The sequence below is a fragment of the Lycium ferocissimum genome, chromosome 9 (assembly GCF_029784015.1).
Source record: "Lycium ferocissimum isolate CSIRO_LF1 chromosome 9, AGI_CSIRO_Lferr_CH_V1, whole genome shotgun sequence".
Lineage (NCBI taxonomy): Eukaryota > Viridiplantae > Streptophyta > Magnoliopsida > Solanales > Solanaceae > Lycium > Lycium ferocissimum.
Genome location: NC_081350.1, coordinates 40057790 through 40075730, shown reverse-complemented (window position 1 = coordinate 40075730; position 17941 = coordinate 40057790). Strand labels below are relative to the sequence as shown.

At 34.2% G+C, this 17941-nt stretch overlaps 1 protein-coding gene across 1 annotated transcript; it reads left to right on the top strand.

The window, feature by feature from the left end:
* The first annotated feature begins 9157 nt into the window (after positions 1-9157).
* On the top strand, positions 9158-11706 carry LOC132030748 (tetraspanin-8-like). The gene is made up of 2 exons (XM_059420488.1): positions 9158-9764; positions 11152-11706. The coding sequence occupies exons 1-2, from the start codon at positions 9264-9266 to the stop codon at positions 11452-11454; spliced, it is 804 nt and encodes a 267-aa protein (XP_059276471.1). The 5' UTR covers positions 9158-9263; the 3' UTR covers positions 11455-11706.
* The last annotated feature ends 6235 nt before the right edge of the window (positions 11707-17941 follow it).

The window sequence follows — 17941 nt, the reverse complement described above, 5'->3', positions numbered from 1 at the left end:
GGTCTTAGCTCTTCCATTCAGGAAGACAAATTATTAGTAAAACCAAACAGGCTTTACAGTTATAACTCTGTTTTCAAGAAAATCCTGGAGGGGAGGTCTGGTCAAGTGCTTTTGGCACTACATAAGGAAACCACTATTGCCCATGAATGCTTCTGCAAACATCTTTTTGTATTCACTCGTACTCCCTCTATCTCATATTAGTTGTCTTGTTTCGCTTTTTAAGAGTCAAATTGACTAATTTTTGCAGTTAAATTGGACTAGATCAATTCAGTACTTAAAATTTATATTTTAGATATTAAAAAAAAAAACACGAAAATTACTGCAAGTTGTAATTCTTCTCATATTAATATGGTAAAAAAAATTATCTCAAAATGTTGGTCAAAATTTATATAGTTTGACTTACAAAAAAAAAAAAAAAAACTGGACAAATAATATGGAATGGAGGGAGTACTATTTATACATATAAAATAAGGGATGAACATTTATATATCTACTAATAAGATTATTGTAGTTTAAATTTTATTGACTCTAGATTCTGAATTCACTTTGGAAAGTTGAGGTCGAGAGGTTACCTTTATGTCTTATTCATTGACCTATGGTAAGCTAGGGAAATGAATCTGTTGATAATCTTGTTTTATCCATGAAATGTTAGGAGTAGCAAACGAAACATTGATGTGCCCAACTCTTCAGTTCACTTCATTATATGTTCCAGTAGGAAAACAAATCACGTATGATACAATGAGCTTTCTCATCCAAAACTGTCTAATCGAATCATATGAAAGGGTAGTTCCTTTCCTACCTTATGTGTAAACAAGAATATAGTTGCCTCTTTGGCTTGGTGAACAAATAGTTTGTTCTAGTGAAATAGTTTACATGCTCGTACACTGATATATAAATAAAAGTTAAAAGTTCCAATAGTTGTCTAGTTTTGTTGGATCTCCTCCTCTCGTATTAACACACTGTATATATAAATAAAAGACTCCCGATTTCTTCTACCAAAAAATATAATAATAATTGCCGGCCAATTAACATCTTGTACAAAAGGTTTTTGCAAAGTATTGTTGTTAAGTGCAACAGAAAGAAAGAGTTTCAAAAAGTCTCTCTCTAGAATGGCTCGACTCTCTCTAGGTGCATGTTAGCAACCGTGCGCTGCCCATGGGAAAGAGAGCTCGGATACCGTCGGAGAAGGCTCTAATGGCGCAAATAGCTTGCTCTCAAGCAACACGAGGTCAGAAAGGTAGGAAAGCTCAACTAATTGAAGATGTTGTAGTGCAATCCGAAAATAAATCGAAGGAAACAGTTACAAAATCAATTTCTCCAAGTCAAAGAGAGAAAACGCAAGTCACTAAACAAATTGCAGTGGAACTAACTCAGTCGCTCGTAGCCCAGGCTCAATGGCGTGAAATCGTGCATGAACCAGCTCGAACTGATGCAAATGAGGAGAGGGGAAAGAAATCTTGGGCAGATGAGGTCGAGGAAGACGAGATCTCGCAGTCAAAACCCTCGGTTTGGGATAACTTTGATATTACGAAGATCTCAAATGCTGGGTTCAAATTGGAGTATGTTCCTCCATCAATGGAAGGTGAGTCCCCTATCATTGACATTGAATTAGAGGATTTCGAGTCAGAAATTGAATATTAGAGAAATGCAGTTGTTTGTTATGTATTGGGTGCCCATCCCCCCTTTGAAGTGATTCAAGGGTATATACATAGACTCTGGGCAAAACATGGACTGAATAAGATCCTAATGTTGAAGAATGGCATTGTCCTAGTTCGATAATGGCATTGTCCTAGTTCGATTTGATAGTGAAATTGGGAAGAATGAGGTGATTCAAGGAGGCATTTATCACTTTGATAACAAACCGTTCATAGTTAAAGCCTGGAACCCTGATATGGAATTTACTCGTGAGGAACTCTACTCAGTGCCAATTTGGATGAAATTTCCTGGACTTGACTTCAAATATTGGAGTCCAAAAGGTCTCAATAAGATAGGAAGTTTGGTGGGTAAACCTCTCATGGTGGACAGGAATACAGAGAAGAAGATTGGATTAAATTTTGCTAGATTATTGGTGGAAGTTGACATGGGAACGACTCTACCTGAGGTGATACTATTTAGGAACGAGAGAGGCAATGTGACTGAACAGAAAGTGTTATATGATTGGAAGCCGACTCTGTGTGGCTTCTGTAAAAAGTATGGGCACACAGAGGAGATCTGCAGGAAGAAGTACCCTCCCAAACCGCAAGAGCAAAATCGACCTGTTCAACAAGTTCAAGATCAAACTAGCACTGAGATGGGGGTGGCTAAACAGAAGGAAGGGAATCAGCAGTAGCCAGAGATGAAGCAATCAAAGTCTCAGGCTGGTGCGGTGCCTAAGCAAACTGGTGGGGGTACAAAACAAGTGGGTGCGGTGCAACAACAAGCTGGGGCAAATATGAAAGGTAATTAGGAGACACAGGTTGGGGTTTGGGTTACTCCAATGAGAAAGACTGGACCAGGGAACAACCAACAGAAGTAGCAAGTTGGGAGCAAAAATACCCATCAGGTGATCCAAGATCCTAGCACTAGTAATTCAGTGCAAAGTGTAGGAATTGTGGGAGGCCAACCAATTCCACATGTTGGGGATGCTTAACTTCTTAGCATGGAATGTTAGGGGGCTAAATGCCCCGAATAAGCAAAAGGAGGTGAAACTCCTTTGCAATGAAGAAAAAGTAGGACTAATCGGACTGCTTGAAAATAAAATAAAGAAGGAGAAGTTGGATCAAATTGCTGGAAAGTTGTTTAATGGTTGGAATCATATTACAAATTTGGATGCTCATTATAATGGTAGGATATGGATCACTTGGAGACCAGACTATTATAGACTAGTTCCAGTGTCTATTACTGCCCAAGTGGTAACTTGTGAAGTGTTGTACATTCCAATGCAGCTGAAGTTTGTTTTATCATTTGTGTATGCGTTTAATACTAAGGAGGAAAGGAAAGCTTTGTGGGAATCACTAGTTGAATATAGTGAAAACTGTACATTACCTTGGATGATTCTGGGAGATTTTAACTCAATATTATCCATGGATGATAGAATAGGAGGCAATCCAATTACTTGGGCTGAGGTTGTTGATTTCCAACAATGTATTGAAGATTCTGGGCTGGTAGAGTTGCCTCAACAAGGGAACAAATATACATGGAATGATAGACATGGGGATCAGAGGATATACTCTAAGATTGATAGGGCTCTTATCAATGAAGAATGGTTAGAATCAATGCCACCATGTCAGGCTAGATGTCTGCCAGAAGGCATTAGCGATCCTTTGTCCCTTGAAGGTTTGTTTGACTGTTGAGAGATCTAGAACAAAGAAATCATTCAAATTTTTTAACAGTTGGGGCCAGCACCCCCAATTCATTGACTTGGTGAAGCAAAGGTAGGAATCACCTATAACATGATGCAAAATGTTCCAAATTGTAAATAAACTGAAACTACTTAAGAAGGAGTTGAAAATCCTGAACAATCAACATTTCAGGAACATTGAAGTAGAAGCAAAAGAGGATAGAGATGCATTGACCCAGGCTCAAGTATCACTCCAATCAGATCCCTTGAACCCAGCACTGCAGAAACAGGAACAAGAGTTATATCAGAAATTCAGACAGTCATCTTACTTAGTAGAGGTATACTTACAGCAAAAAAGTAAGGCACACTAGATAAAACTTGGTGATGACAATACTAGATACTTCTATTCAGTGATTAAACATAAGAAACTTAAACAAGCTGTCATCCAACTGAAGAATGATAATGGAGTTTGGCAGTTTGAATCAGAGACTATAGCATAGCTAATTGTGGGGTACTATGAAGGGTTGTTGGGGCAGAAAAGTTCCTCAAGGGTGAAAGCAAGTAGAAGCATCATGGTTAATGGTAATACATTATCAATAGAGCAGCAAGCAAACTTATTGCTGCCCTTTGATAGGAAGGATGTGAAAACTGCTATTTTTCAAATTGATAGCAATAAAAGTCCAGGTCCGGATGGATATGGAAGTGGATTCTTTAAGGCAGCATGGCAAGTAGTAGGGGATGATATCACTGAGGCAGTCTTGGAATTTTTTCAGAATGATAGGTTGCTAAAACAGCTGAATTCTACTTGCATTGCCCTGATCCCCAAGGTCAACACCCCTGAATATGCAAACCAGTTCAGGCCTATATCTTGTTGTAATGTGCTCTACAAGTGTATTTCCAAGCTGATTTGTAGTAGGCTAAAGCATGCTATTTCATACCTGGTTGCTAATAATCAATCAGCTTTTGTCCAGGGGAGATCCATGTTACACAATGTATTGATTTGTCATGATCTATTGAGGCATTATAATAGGAAAACCACTCCTAGGTGCCTCATGAAAATAGATCTCAAGAAAGCATATGATATGGTCAGTTGGGAATTCTTAGAGGAGGTTTTGAATGGCTTTGGGTTTCCTGCTAAATTTAGTCAACTAGTTATGACTTGTGTATCCTCACCAAAGTTCTCTGTGAATGTGAATGGGGAGAATCATGGTTATTTTGAAGGAAAGAGGGGGCTAAGGCAGGGTGACCCTGTTTCACCTTTCTTTATTTGTTTTAATTATGGAATATCTCTCAAGAGTGTTGAAATGCATGGGATCACTACCAGACTTCAAATTTCACCCCATGTGTAAATAATTGAAATATAATCATCTCATCTTTGCAGATGATCTTATGATATTCTGTAAGGCTGAGTTAAAGTCAGTCACTAGGGTCATGGAAGCATTATCACACTTCAGTAGGGCCTCTGGTTTGGTAGCAAATATGGACAAATCTAACTTGTTCATGGCAGGCATAGAGGATGAGGTAAAGGAAATTCTTGTGGTCAAGACATGTTTCTCAATTGGGACCTTTCCAATTAGATACTTAGGCTTGCCATTATCACCAAAGAAGTGGAATAAGTTAGACTGTCACTAGTTGATTGAAAAGATCAGTTGTAGGATCACAACTGCCTATGCCAAAAAACTCTCATATCTTTGGAAAATTGCAGATTGTGAATGTTGTGTTGTTTTCTATTCATAGCTTTTGGGGCAGTGTATTCATATTGCCTCAAAGTGCAGTGAAAGCAGTGGATAAAAAATGCAAAGAATACTTGTGGGGTGCTACGGAAGGTCAGAGGAAAGTATCTCTAGTCTCATGGGATCAGGTTTGTTGGCCTAAGAAATCAGGTGGCTTCAATGTTAAAGGATGCAAGATTTGGAATATTGCTTCAGTAGGCAAACTGTTATGGCAGCTAGTGGAACATAAAGCTTCTTTGTGGGTTAAGTGGGTTCATGGTATATACATAAAAGAAGATCTTTGATATTTGGGTGCATAAGGCTCCTCAAGACTGCAGCTAGTACTGGAAGAAACTAAATGGATTGAAAGAGGATATGAAGGCTTGGTACCACCATGGTAGATACAATATGACAGCTGGAGGAGAATATTCCATGACTCATAGTTATATTGCCATGCTTGGGAACCTTAGAAGACTAGAATCAGCAGACCTTATATGGACTGCAGTTGCTCAACCTAAGCACAGATTTGTCCTATGGGTGGCTAATCAAAATAGGCTCCTCACTAAGGACAGACTACTTAGGTTGAACATACCAGTGGAGAATGAACATTGTTGCTTGTGTACTACTCAAGCCTTGGAAACAGCTCATCACCTATTTGTGGATTGCTCCTGGACTCAAGCTGTCAGTACTCAATTGATGCAGTGGGCTGGTGTCCAGTTACAGCTTGGAGGGGTGCAACAAACTTTGGCTAGAATCAAAAGGAAGCATTGGCCCCAATTCAAGAAGGAAGTGGTTGCAGCCATCTGGGGGGCAGTAATATATCACACTTGGAGGGCTAGGAACTGAAGAATTTTCAAGAAAACAAATGTACATAGGGAGGTTGTTCTTACACAGATAAAACTGGAAATTATAGAGAGGATAAGTATCTTTGCAAAGGTCGAGGAAAGCACATAGTTGTAGAGGTTTTTTGCATTCTTTATAGTGTAATTAGTTGCTGGTTTGAGGCCTGATGCTCACCTCCTTAGATGGAAGTGAGATTAGGTACTTGCTCTTTAGGTGTTGCTCTTATTGTTATCAATGGTAAATTCACAGTTGTTACCAAAAAAGAAAGAGTTTCCATTTCATCATTTAAACATATTCAATGTGCAATGAATCTTGTTGGGAAATAAAGTATTTGTTTAATAATAATCAAATTAGCTTTCCTTAGTTAAACCTAGAGATATCCAATTTTATTAGCTAAAATGCATGATCGGAACCACCTTTTTTTGGACCGATACATTGAGTTGCAAAGCGGAAAATACAAAATAATACTTGCACATTAAGTTACGGTTGATATTGAAGTTTTCCTATTATTTGGTCAAAATGGCTACTTGACTACTTCCACCATCCTTTTTGTTCATTAAAAAAAAAAAAAAAAAAAAAAAAAAAATCTCTATCCGAGCTTTACTTTATTTAAAATATATGTCTTCTATTTTTTTATTATACGTTTTGCATAACTTAAAAATATAGTAGTATTTAATTTATTTTAAAACGTAAGTCAATTATGATCTTCAATCCACTTCATAAAAGTGTTGAGCTTTGGATTTGGTAAAGGGAGACTATGCTACTATATGCACAAAATAAAGTGTGATATCAAGATACATTGACAAGAAAACTGAGTTCACTTTGAATTTGTCAAGAACAAGAAAGACTTCCACACATGAGGGCAATAAAAGGACTTGAAATTAGAAACTATAGGAGACTTCTCGGAAAGCTACCACGATTAGTTTTGTTCTGAAAAAAATTTTTAGTTGATATGCGTGCAAATTGATCAGGACACTATATAAGATATTACAATGATTTTAGAGAAAGTCTAAGGAGCCCTTTAAAGGAAACTTTCATAAAGAAAAAGTCTCACAAAAATGGCCAATTCTATGTTAATTAACTCTCTTGGAAGGAGAAAAGGGAAAATTGAACGAACCTCCCTCTCCTAATCACCCTCTCCTATTCAAACACAACTACCCTTTGGACAGATTCAATGTGCAATATCCTTTAATTTTAGAATATGAAAATTTTGGTAATCGTCTATTTGTCTTTCCTTTTCCATATCTATCGTTTTAATATGCTCATAAATTGTCCTTTTTCCAACTTAATACAGAAAGCGAAATATAAGAAATAAATTTTCCAATCTATAGCCAAAATTAATGTATTAGTATATCAAATAATTTCACATAAATTGAGACAAAAAAGTACTTTTCATTATTCATTATAATGGTCATGACTAACTTTTTGTTTAGGAGTATAAAAAATGACTTGTGCCTACCTTCTTCAGCTTTCTTTGTTTTGTTGCCAAAGTCTTAGTAAGGCTTTTATAATAATGTAATACTATGAATTTATTTTTTCCTTGCAGTCTTGGTCAAACCTAACGGGATAAAGAAATAGCACCAGAATATGCATTATTTCTGCAATATTTGAACCAAGTCCTTGTATATATATATATATTAACGTATTTATCTACGTATTCATCTAGGCAGTTCCAATCTATCTCCATTAAGATATATGATAAAATAATTAATCTCTTGGTTTACAATTTTTAGGGGAAACAAAAATGAAAAGTCAAAAGTAGATAGTAGGCAAAAGTTGACGAGTTATACGTTCATTATACAGGACATGAATAAACCCCGAAAACTAATTTTCATGATAATATAATTCTGATGAATCTAGCCTTTACAAACAATTCAAATTAAGGAAACAAATTGATGAAAAGTAATACTTCAGGGGAAAAAATTACGTTTTGCAGTACCAGACTATCAGGTTACATATTTTTCTCATTACACATATGTCAATCATTAAAACTGACATGTAAATGATTAAATGTAGTAAATTCCAAGCAGATTCATCATATGCTAAAGTTACAACATAGTACAAATTTACACGTTACGCTGACTTATACACATTGGGTCAATGTCATGCAGATATAATATAAATCCATTTGCTGCGTATATGGTCAGATATTGGCAGGTGGATCTATTTACTGTTCATAATTTCGCCAAAACAAAACATTACTACCGTCTACTTGATGTTGATAGATACTTAGGAGCCATTTGGACGTGGTTTGAAATCATGATGATTTATGTTAAAATTTTGTTTGAACTTGCAATTTGGATTTCTAAAGTTATATTTTCCTCACACACATAAAAATCTCACAAGTTGTGAAAATCATCATAACTTAACTATTTCAATTTTTATACCATCTTACCAAAGGAGAAGACCTTTCTAAAATGAACAACATCAAGTGATCGAACTTTAGTTCAATAAAAAGAAAAGTATATCACAAAAATTGGGACAGAGAAAATTAGGTAATATGCGTTATTTTCATGATGTTTTGATATTAAAAACTCGAAAAAGATATATTTTTTGTCTTAAATATCGCGTTTCAACCAACGCACCTATTCTCAAGCAAACAATATTAAAAGATCGCAAAATGATTGTGGTGTGATAAATAAGATGTGATCATTTTATTTAAAAATTTAATTATTAAAAAGAGCATATTTTTATTTTTTTAATTATTTTCTTCATCGATCCCCACGTGAAGGTCTAATATCCAGAACTTCTATATGTTCTGTTACAGAATTGAAGCATGCGATCATCTCATCTAAAAGCTTTTATCTTTATGCAGGCGTTTCAGGTTCAATTTCTAAATACGAAAATGATACTTATAGAATATCTTTCTTTTTTTAGTGATCTTACACAAAGTAAATCCGGATTATTCAGATATTCAATATGAATATCGGACATCGAAAGAGAACAACAATTCTTTTTCCTTTTCATATTGGCAGGTTGAAAATCCCAAAAAAAAAAAAAAAAAAAGATAGAGAGAGAAAAGGAGTTGGACTTGTTCTTAAAAAAATAAAAATAAAAAATAAAAAAGTTAAAACAAATAAAAGTTGGACTTGTTCTTTTCCAATTAATAATTATCCTTTTAATCTACCCTTTTTGTCTTCTCCCAAATGATTACGCTAAAAACTCCAAAAAGTCACCGTGACCCACATCACTTCTCAACTCTATTAAGTACCTTTCAACCCCACTCTCACATTCCCGCACGGAACTATCACGCGCCACACACCCTTGTACCAAAAATTAAGACTTCACCGTTGTTTCCATTTAAACTCCCATATATACCTCTTCAACTTTCTCATAACGTCACCACAATCAATCACACCCCATTTTTCTAATTCTTCAATTTCTTCAAAATGATGCGTGTGAGTAACAATTTAGTAGGAATTCTCAACATAATCACATTTCTGATTTCAATCCCAATCATAGGAGGAGGTATATGGCTATCAAGGCAAGCAGATACAGAGTGTGAGAGGTTTCTTGAAAAGCCTGTCATAGCACTTGGAGTTTTTGTCATGTTGGTTTCATTAGCCGGTCTAATTGGTTCATGTTGTAGAGTTTCATGGCTTCTATGGTTTTACCTTCTTGTTATGTTCCTGTTGATTGTCTTGATTTTTTGCTTCACTATTTTTGCTTTTGTGGTGACTAATAAGGGCGCTGGTCAAGCCTTATCTGGTAAAGGCTATAAAGAGTATAGGCTTGGTGATTATTCTAATTGGTTAACAAAAAGGGTTAATAATCATTGGGGTAGGATTCAGAGTTGCTTGCAGGATAGTAAGATCTGCAAAACTTTGATTGATGATGGGTCTAGCACAAAAGTTGAAGACTTTTACGAAAAACATCTCTCTGCTCTTCAGGTATAAATTTGATCCCATCATTTTTGTCTGAGTAATTTTTTTGCATATTCTTGTTGATTTTTGGAGGTTGGCCATGTAAAGGAGCTTTGTTCATGCTTCTTCATTCTTTAAGGACCTGTTTGACCATTAGAATTATTCACTTTTTTCACTTTATCTCGAGATAAAAGATTAGGCCCTAAAATTCTGTTTTTTCACTTTTTGCATTTTCAGTATATTTAAATAACCAAACATTCTTTGCAAAATTATAACCAAACCCAACTTTAAAAATTTCATTTGTTTCTATGGCCAAACGCCTATATGTTGATTAGTTGACTATGAAAGACCTGTGACTTTTTAGGACATGCTTTTTAGTAAGGCCCTTTTAGTAATTATGCACTGTATGAGGTTTTCTGGTTTACTTTAGTTGAAAGCTTTAAGATTTTGACTCTTTATATAAAAACAAGTTGAGGCTTTTTCTGTAAAGATATGCACCTTTTTCAGTTCCATTAATTGGTCATGGTTGTTGAGTATAGATATTGATAAGTAGTCTTGTTGGACCTCTAAGCAAAGCATCCTCCACGTCTACTCCTAAAACTTTCAACTTTGAATTTGGGAATTGTTTACCTAATTATTAATTTATTTTACATACCTTCATTATTTAGCCTAAAGGCAGTCATGAAAGTTTGATGACCTATTGGATCTTTTTTATTTTTGTATGTGTGAGTTGAATGGATCTTCTTTTGGTTCCATGTATGAACTTTATTGGATTTTTTTGGACCAGTTGAAAGTTTACATAACTTGATTTTCTGAAATTCACTTCCAAGGTTGATACACTAGGATATTATGGTAAATCATTACCTACACGTGGTGTTTACACCAAAATTAAAATGAAAAAAATACATACTTCACTTAACCATGGATAAGTAATATATTTGTGTATGAAAGACACAACTTTATATTCATTGGCTATTTGGCTTGGTGTAAACGCATCCTATAAATTCGAACCTTAGTTGATTACTTCTTGATTTGTACTTACTCCGTTACATCTATGCCTAGAGTCCCTACAGCTCCTTGATTCTTGATATCATATTATCTGAGTGTTTCTGTTTAATATAATTAATTTCTGATTATGTCTTTAGAGTTATAACTCTTACTATATCACTATTTCCTTGTTATGGTTTTCCCCTTTTTGTGGTTTGATGTCTCCATCAAACAATTGGGCATTTTCTCCTTGTTGATTTGTGATTGAACCTAATGACACCCGAAGTTCGTGTTGTTGCTCTCCCCATGCCCCGCTTTCCTTTCCTTTAAATTAGGGATGCCCCGTTGTGTGTGTGTGTGTGTGTGTTTTTTTTTTTTTTTCATCCAATCTGTTACATACAGTTCATGACATGTTTAATTCTTGCAGTCTGGTTGCTGTAAGCCATCAAATGACTGCAACTTTACCTACGTGAGCCCGACTAATTGGACCAAGAATTCAACCTCATCCTTGACCAATCCAGACTGTAACTTGTGGAGCAACGATCCTAATGTCTTGTGTTATAGCTGCGAATCCTGCAAAGCCGGGCTGCTAGACAATATCAAGAGTGACTGGAAGAGGGTGGCTGTACTTAATATCATATTCCTCGTCTTCCTCATTGTTGTCTACTCTGTTGGATGCTGTGCTTTCAGAAACACTAGGCGTGACAATTCTTATAAGCGTTACCCTTAAGAGTGCTCCTAGTGTTTTCGTGATGCCCTTTTGATTACCTCTTCAGATTTTTGTCGCATATTATATGGAGTAGACCATTTAGTATGTTTCCATGCTCTTTCATGTACAGAGGAGTATTTTTCGACTTTTGTTGGACCAATTGATTACTTTGGATATAATTCCTATTAATACACGAGTTCGTTGTTTAGAATATGTCAATTTGCTGGAGAAAAACGAGTTCTTTTTAACTCAATGAAATCATGGCTTCATCCAGTCTTACGTCTTTTTCAGTTCAACAAACGATCGTTTCGTTTGGTATGGTGGAGAATTTGGTATGTTCTTGATTTGAACTAATGAACAAATGGCTTAGAGTCAAGAAATAAAGATCGGAAAGAGTTAGTTAATGTGTTATGGCCATTTGTTGTGTTGGGGACAGATAGAGACATGCCCAACTGATTGTTCTACCTACCAGTTACAATTTGCTATTGTTCACCTTGATTTTTCTTTTCAACATTTATAGTCTTAAGGAGAGTCTGTGCTATGATATTTCAATTTTCAATTTTAGGATGTTTTGCGGGGCTAGAATTGGACCAATCTATAGTTCCCAATATATCTGTATTTATAAACTTTAATAAATTTTTGTTATGAGTTGATACTTGTTCAACAATTCAATTTTGAGACACTCTCAACGATTCATATATGGAGCCAAAATGGACTTGGCCCGCAAGTGTAACCCAACCAGGCCCTCTAATTGGGTGTGTTCGGATTAAGATTCTTCAACCCATTTTAAACATTTTTTTGCGCGGATTAGCCTTTCCTTCATTTGGGGTGGTTTTAATTTTTGGCCTTCAAACTGGTGGCCTTTAATTTTTGTCCTTCACCTAATACCCCGAGGTTGTGGGTTCGAAGCCCAGCTTCATAAAAATAAAAAATCCGCAAGGCAAAATTCTGCTCATGCAAATTCTATCCATGCAAAATTCTGCCTTAAGGCAGAGTTTTGAAGGCAAAATTCCGCCTTACGAATCCAAACTCTATCTTGCGAATTTTTTTTAAAATTTTTGACTGAGCGGGGGTTCGACCCCTAAACCAAGAGATTTTTAGCGAAGGACAAAAGTTAAAGACTACCATTTTAAGGGACAAAAATTAAAGACCACCCCCAGCAAAAGCCAATCTTGCAAATTGTCTCGTTTTAAACAGGGGAGAATAACCTATATATACGTAAGAAAAAGGTATATTTACAAAATATGATAATACTTTTCAGTTTACAAAACATACCAATAGATTTCTTACAAAATATATATGGAAATTTTGTGTATGAAAACTGTATGAAATGTGTATATCTCGCTCAAAGCTTAAAATTTTCGCTCAAAATTTTGTGTATGAAATATGTATATCTCGCTCAATATTTAAAAATTTCGCTCAAATTTGTGTATGAAAATTATTCTATGAAATATGTATATCTTGCTCAAAGCTTAGAATTCTCACATTTTTTGCATATGAAAACTATATAAAAATGGTATGAAATATGTATATAACTGTATAAATTTTGTATAAAGTCCATGTTAGGTTTTTGGAAATTTGATACAACTACAACAACATTTTATACAAATTTAAATCAATTTGGTATCTCGCTTCAAATTCGGATGAAATTCAATACAACATTGTATACAGTTACTTTCATACAATATCAATACATTTCCAAATAGTCCAAAATCAGAATAGAAGTTTTTGTTTCTTCCGAATTTCTAGGGGGCCAATTAACTCAACTGTCTTGTGTACCTAATAAATTTCTTTTTCTACAATTCAAAACTTATAAATTCAAAATTGAGAATCCACTTCCGACAGCCTATAACTTATCATGAGGTCTTCTCCTTATCTAACAGACAAAATGAAAATGAGTAAGCCAAAACATAATGAAAACCCAATTTTCTGTAAACAAAGTGTTCATCAAAAAGCAGAATTTGGTGTTTTAATTAGGATAAGATTGTAAGAAAGCATAAGTTGAAAGATGACAACTAGAGCGGTATACATGGAGAAAATCTCAAAAGTTATTTGACTTTGCAAAAATAAAATATAGAGAAAATAGAAGGCTGAGGTGATGACGGGAAAAATTAGCTATTCCCACGTAGTCCACTTCTTCTTTTTGGCTTAAAGCGATTTTTTTTTCTCCAGATCTGAGCAGATTGTGACAAAGAAGGGGAAGGGAAGGGTCGGTTGTTTTTTTTCCAGATCTGGGCAGATTAGAGAAGGGGAAGGGAAGGATGGGCTTTTAATTTTTTCAGATCCGTTATGTTTTGTAATTAAGTTGGTATGTTTTGTAATCAAGGAAAAGTATTCTTATGTTTTGTAATATAGAATCGTAAGTAGTATTATTATATCATTTTTTCTTTAAACAGGCCATTATACCCAATCACAATTAGCTTGTGACCTCATAAGGTTGGACTGGTTGGTCCGCTTAAAGCTGGGTAAGCTGATATTTTGAAGGGCCCTTAGTAACAAGGGCCAGTCTATCCCTAGCGCATTGAAATCTAAAGCCCATGAAAGCTAGGTTGGGCTGGGCCCAATTCATTTTAACGCCTCACCATGAAACATTTTTTTGCATGGATTGGCCTTCAAAGGCGTTCGTCTTTAATTTTTGTCCTTCGTTTAAAAAAGTGGCCGAAAATACCACGAGTTTCTGAGTTTGAATCCCCGCTCAGTCAATCAAAAACAAAAACAAAAAGAATTTCGCAAGACAAGGCTTTCGCGAAAACTCTGCCTTAAGGCCTAAATTTTACCTGAATAGGCATAATTTTGCTACGAAACTCTGCCTTGCGATTTTTTTTTTTTATTGAGCCGGATTTGAACTCAGAACCTCAGGGTATTAAAGTGAAGGGCACAAATTAAAGACCAATAATTTGAGGGGCGGAAATTAAAGACCATCCCCGAATAAGGACCATCGTGCAAATTGCCCACTTGAAACAACATATCTTGTGTCTTGAACTCCCACTGTGTCACTGAACTAATGCTGATACGCTATAAAAGTCGTTACTTGATGGAGTATCCTACAAATTAAGGTCAGACCTCTCTCGAACGGCACCCACATATAACAACACCTCTCTATGACAGCTAAGATTTTTTTGAACCGATTTTTTATGTTATATTTTACTTCTACTATATGACATTTCACTTATAACGACAACAACCAACTTTATAGCGATACGTTCTTTGTAAAATTACCCCTATATATGACTATCTTACCCCCGTATAACGACTATCTTCTTTTTTGGTAATATAATAATTAACCATCTTTATAAAAATAGAATATCTATGATTACCAATAATAAGAGTAGAAAATTTGACCAAATATTTGATCATTTAATACACTATTTATGACAAAAAATATCATATGAATATATATATTTTCATCATTAAACGATTTCCTCCGTTATATAAAGTGTGATTAAGCTTAGAATTTGACAATTAAAAATGAAAATTTGATTTTATCCATCTTTTTTGCCTATAACAGCAAAGTATTATTTAAATGTCAATCTTTGTTATAGGTGTATAACATCTATTCTCTATAACAGCTGAAAAATTTCGGATCCAACCATCTTTGTTATAGAGAGGTTTGACTGTATTAGTTTCACATCTGTGAATTAGATAGTCGCTGATCATAGCATTAGCAATGATCAATTGGTTACCTAATATCTAGCATGCATAATGCATTATTTTAATCTTTAACAGTTGTGAACAGAATAAATACTCCTTGGTGTAAGTCAAGTCATTATCTGAAATCTAACTTACATAAATCACATCTTCTTTTCACATATTTAAATGCATTTAGGCAATTAACACTATCAAGCTATAACTTCTCTATTCACAAAATGGAAACATATGCAAACTATTGGTAGAAAGCAGTGATGTAAACAATTTCGGAGAAAGTCTTTTCTTATAAAAGACATTATTCTACTAGGTGAATATATATTTTATATATTAACTAGTCGTTACAAAATGTGATCCTTCTTCTTAATGTCTAATTTATTAACATAATAATCATAAATACATGAAGGCAGTGAAATAATACGTAGTAGGACAGTAGATTAATCAATGCTATTAATTACAATCATATATTTAGATAAAATATTGGCGATAGGATTGGCTTCTCTGGAAATAAATTGCACGGGTGGCCACAAATATTTACCGGTATATACTATCATGATTTCTTCTCTACACGCTTGTGTCGTATTTGTTGTTCACAATTCAAAGCTAACAGAAGGTCTAAACAACCTTCACCAAACAATTAATTCAGCAAAAGTGATAGCAGTACTAGTACTAGCAGAAGACAAGTCATTGATAGTCAGATTTACGTATTCATTTAAAGTTAATTTTAGCTACAAAATGAAGTTTTGGGTGTAAAGATGAGTTGCTACCCTTTCAAGTTTCAGCTGTATGTAGAATAATACCTAATATCAATATCAGATACTCCCACCGTCGCAATTTATGTTTTTAAGAAAAATTGGATTTCTATGTGGGTTATAAATTATTATTATAAGTTATAATAAGACTTTTGAAGTTTGTGGTTATAAACATGTCATAATAGTTATGTGGTTACAATAAGATTTTTAAAATTTATGGTCTTAAACATTTCATAACATGTGTGTAGCTATAAAAGCTTCTCACTAAAAGTAAAATGAGAATTTTAAGTTAAATTATTTTCAAATTTAAAAAGTCACTATTCTTTTGAAATTAAGACTAGAATAGTATTATAGAAATATTGTTACTTAAACTGAAACGAAGAGAGCACTACAAATATATGAGTTCTGAGGCTAAATAAAGTATCTATTTTGTCTACGGAAGCAAATGAGAATTAATTCACATAATATCTTAAATGATATAGAAGAAGAAGAAGTAGAAAAAAAATATTGCATAATTGCTTGATTTTCTTTTTTCTTTTGTGACTAATCAATATAATTTTTTTTTTTGATTAGTCACAAAAAAATCTTATTTGAAAAATTATTTTACCGATAGACCGTGAAGAACATTAATGGTAAGAAACACGAGATAGCCATTAATTCGAGTCAAGAGGCATGAACATAAAAACTTGTAGACAGACTTCTTGTTGTTAATAGTTTGATAAGTCAAGAATATCCATGTTCACTCTTCACGAGAGTTTGTTCTCCGACTAATTTATATAAATAGAATTTAATTGGCAACATTTTTTTTTTTTCAAAATCTGATCCATATTTTAAAAAAAAAAAAAAACAGGTAATGACCCCCATCCATCCTGTAACATGCTCAATTGAGAGAGTCGGCCCCCATTTTTTTTTTTCCTTTCAAATTATCGGTGACCATAATAGTAGTTGGATGTTGTAAATTTAGGTTAAGGATGGTGAACGATATTCAAGGGTATCACAACTAATTTCTACCCATAAAGCATGAAACGAGAAAATAAAAGAAAAATTATTTATTTTTGGATCTGAGAGTCCGTTGGCTTTAATTTACTTGACGTTTTCTAGTGCTATTTAATTGTATGTTCCATAACTATTATGCGACATCGCCTTTCGCAAAATTTAATAGCTTATGTGTTATAAGAATAGTGCCTACGAAAATACCACAAATTCACAATGCACCAAGAAATTGACGGAATATTCTGTTCCTGTTTATGTGATCTTATACTTTTTTGAGTTTATTCCAGCAAGAACTGACTCATTTCTAAGTTTGAAAATGATTTAGCTTGTATTATGACATATTTAAATTATAAATTTAAAAATTACTTGTAACTTTTTCTCTCTCTTGAATTTCCTTCTCAATTAATTAGAATCACATAAAATGAAACCAGACGAGTGGATACTAGAATGATGGATCGCTGGTAAGACTTTTAACTTGTATGCTTCTAGGTGTGGAGAACCCATAACGAGCAAGTTGGATATTGTGAATGAATCACTTGCAAAACTAAAAGGTTGATTTTAACCTTAAAAGTACTCTATAAAGTATAGATTTCATTTCCTTTGGGAGGTGGTGCTGGTAAGAAAGGTCAAGGCTCACGAGGGAAGTTTCCAAATTTAGGCTGGACTTGGTGAACTAATAGTTAACAATAGTTCTTTCCTAATCTAGAGTCTAGACTTTCCAAATCAAGATTATTAGGCCACAAACATTAATACCATAATTGTCGATTAAAATGAACAAACATATCGTAATTGTCTTTTAGATTCCGTTCAATTCTTTTATTCATTTCGTGATCCCTTAAATTTAGGACATCAGGACCGGACGTGAAAAAACCTTTTATATCCAACTCTAATTGTGATACAAATTCATCTATTAGAAAATAGTAGTCGATTTATGTGTGTTTTCGATTTAGGATTGAAGTGTATGAACTTTGACCATCATTTTAAGATGTATTTTTTCATAAATTGATATGAGAAAAGTTGCAATTTATAGTAATTTTCATGTAGTTTTCAAATACATAAATTTTAATTGTTAAAATATCGAGTTAATCTAATATAATTTATCTTCAAATTTAGTCAAA

Bases quoted from the DNA above. Each gene is read 5' to 3' on its own strand.
- LOC132030748 (XM_059420488.1), top strand. From the start codon at position 9,264: ATGATGCGTGTGAGTAACAATTTAGTAGGAATTCTCAACATAATCACA. The intron at 9,765-11,151 runs GTATAAATTTGA...TAATTCTTGCAG, and splicing joins AACATCTCTCTGCTCTTCAG to TCTGGTTGCTGTAAGCCATC.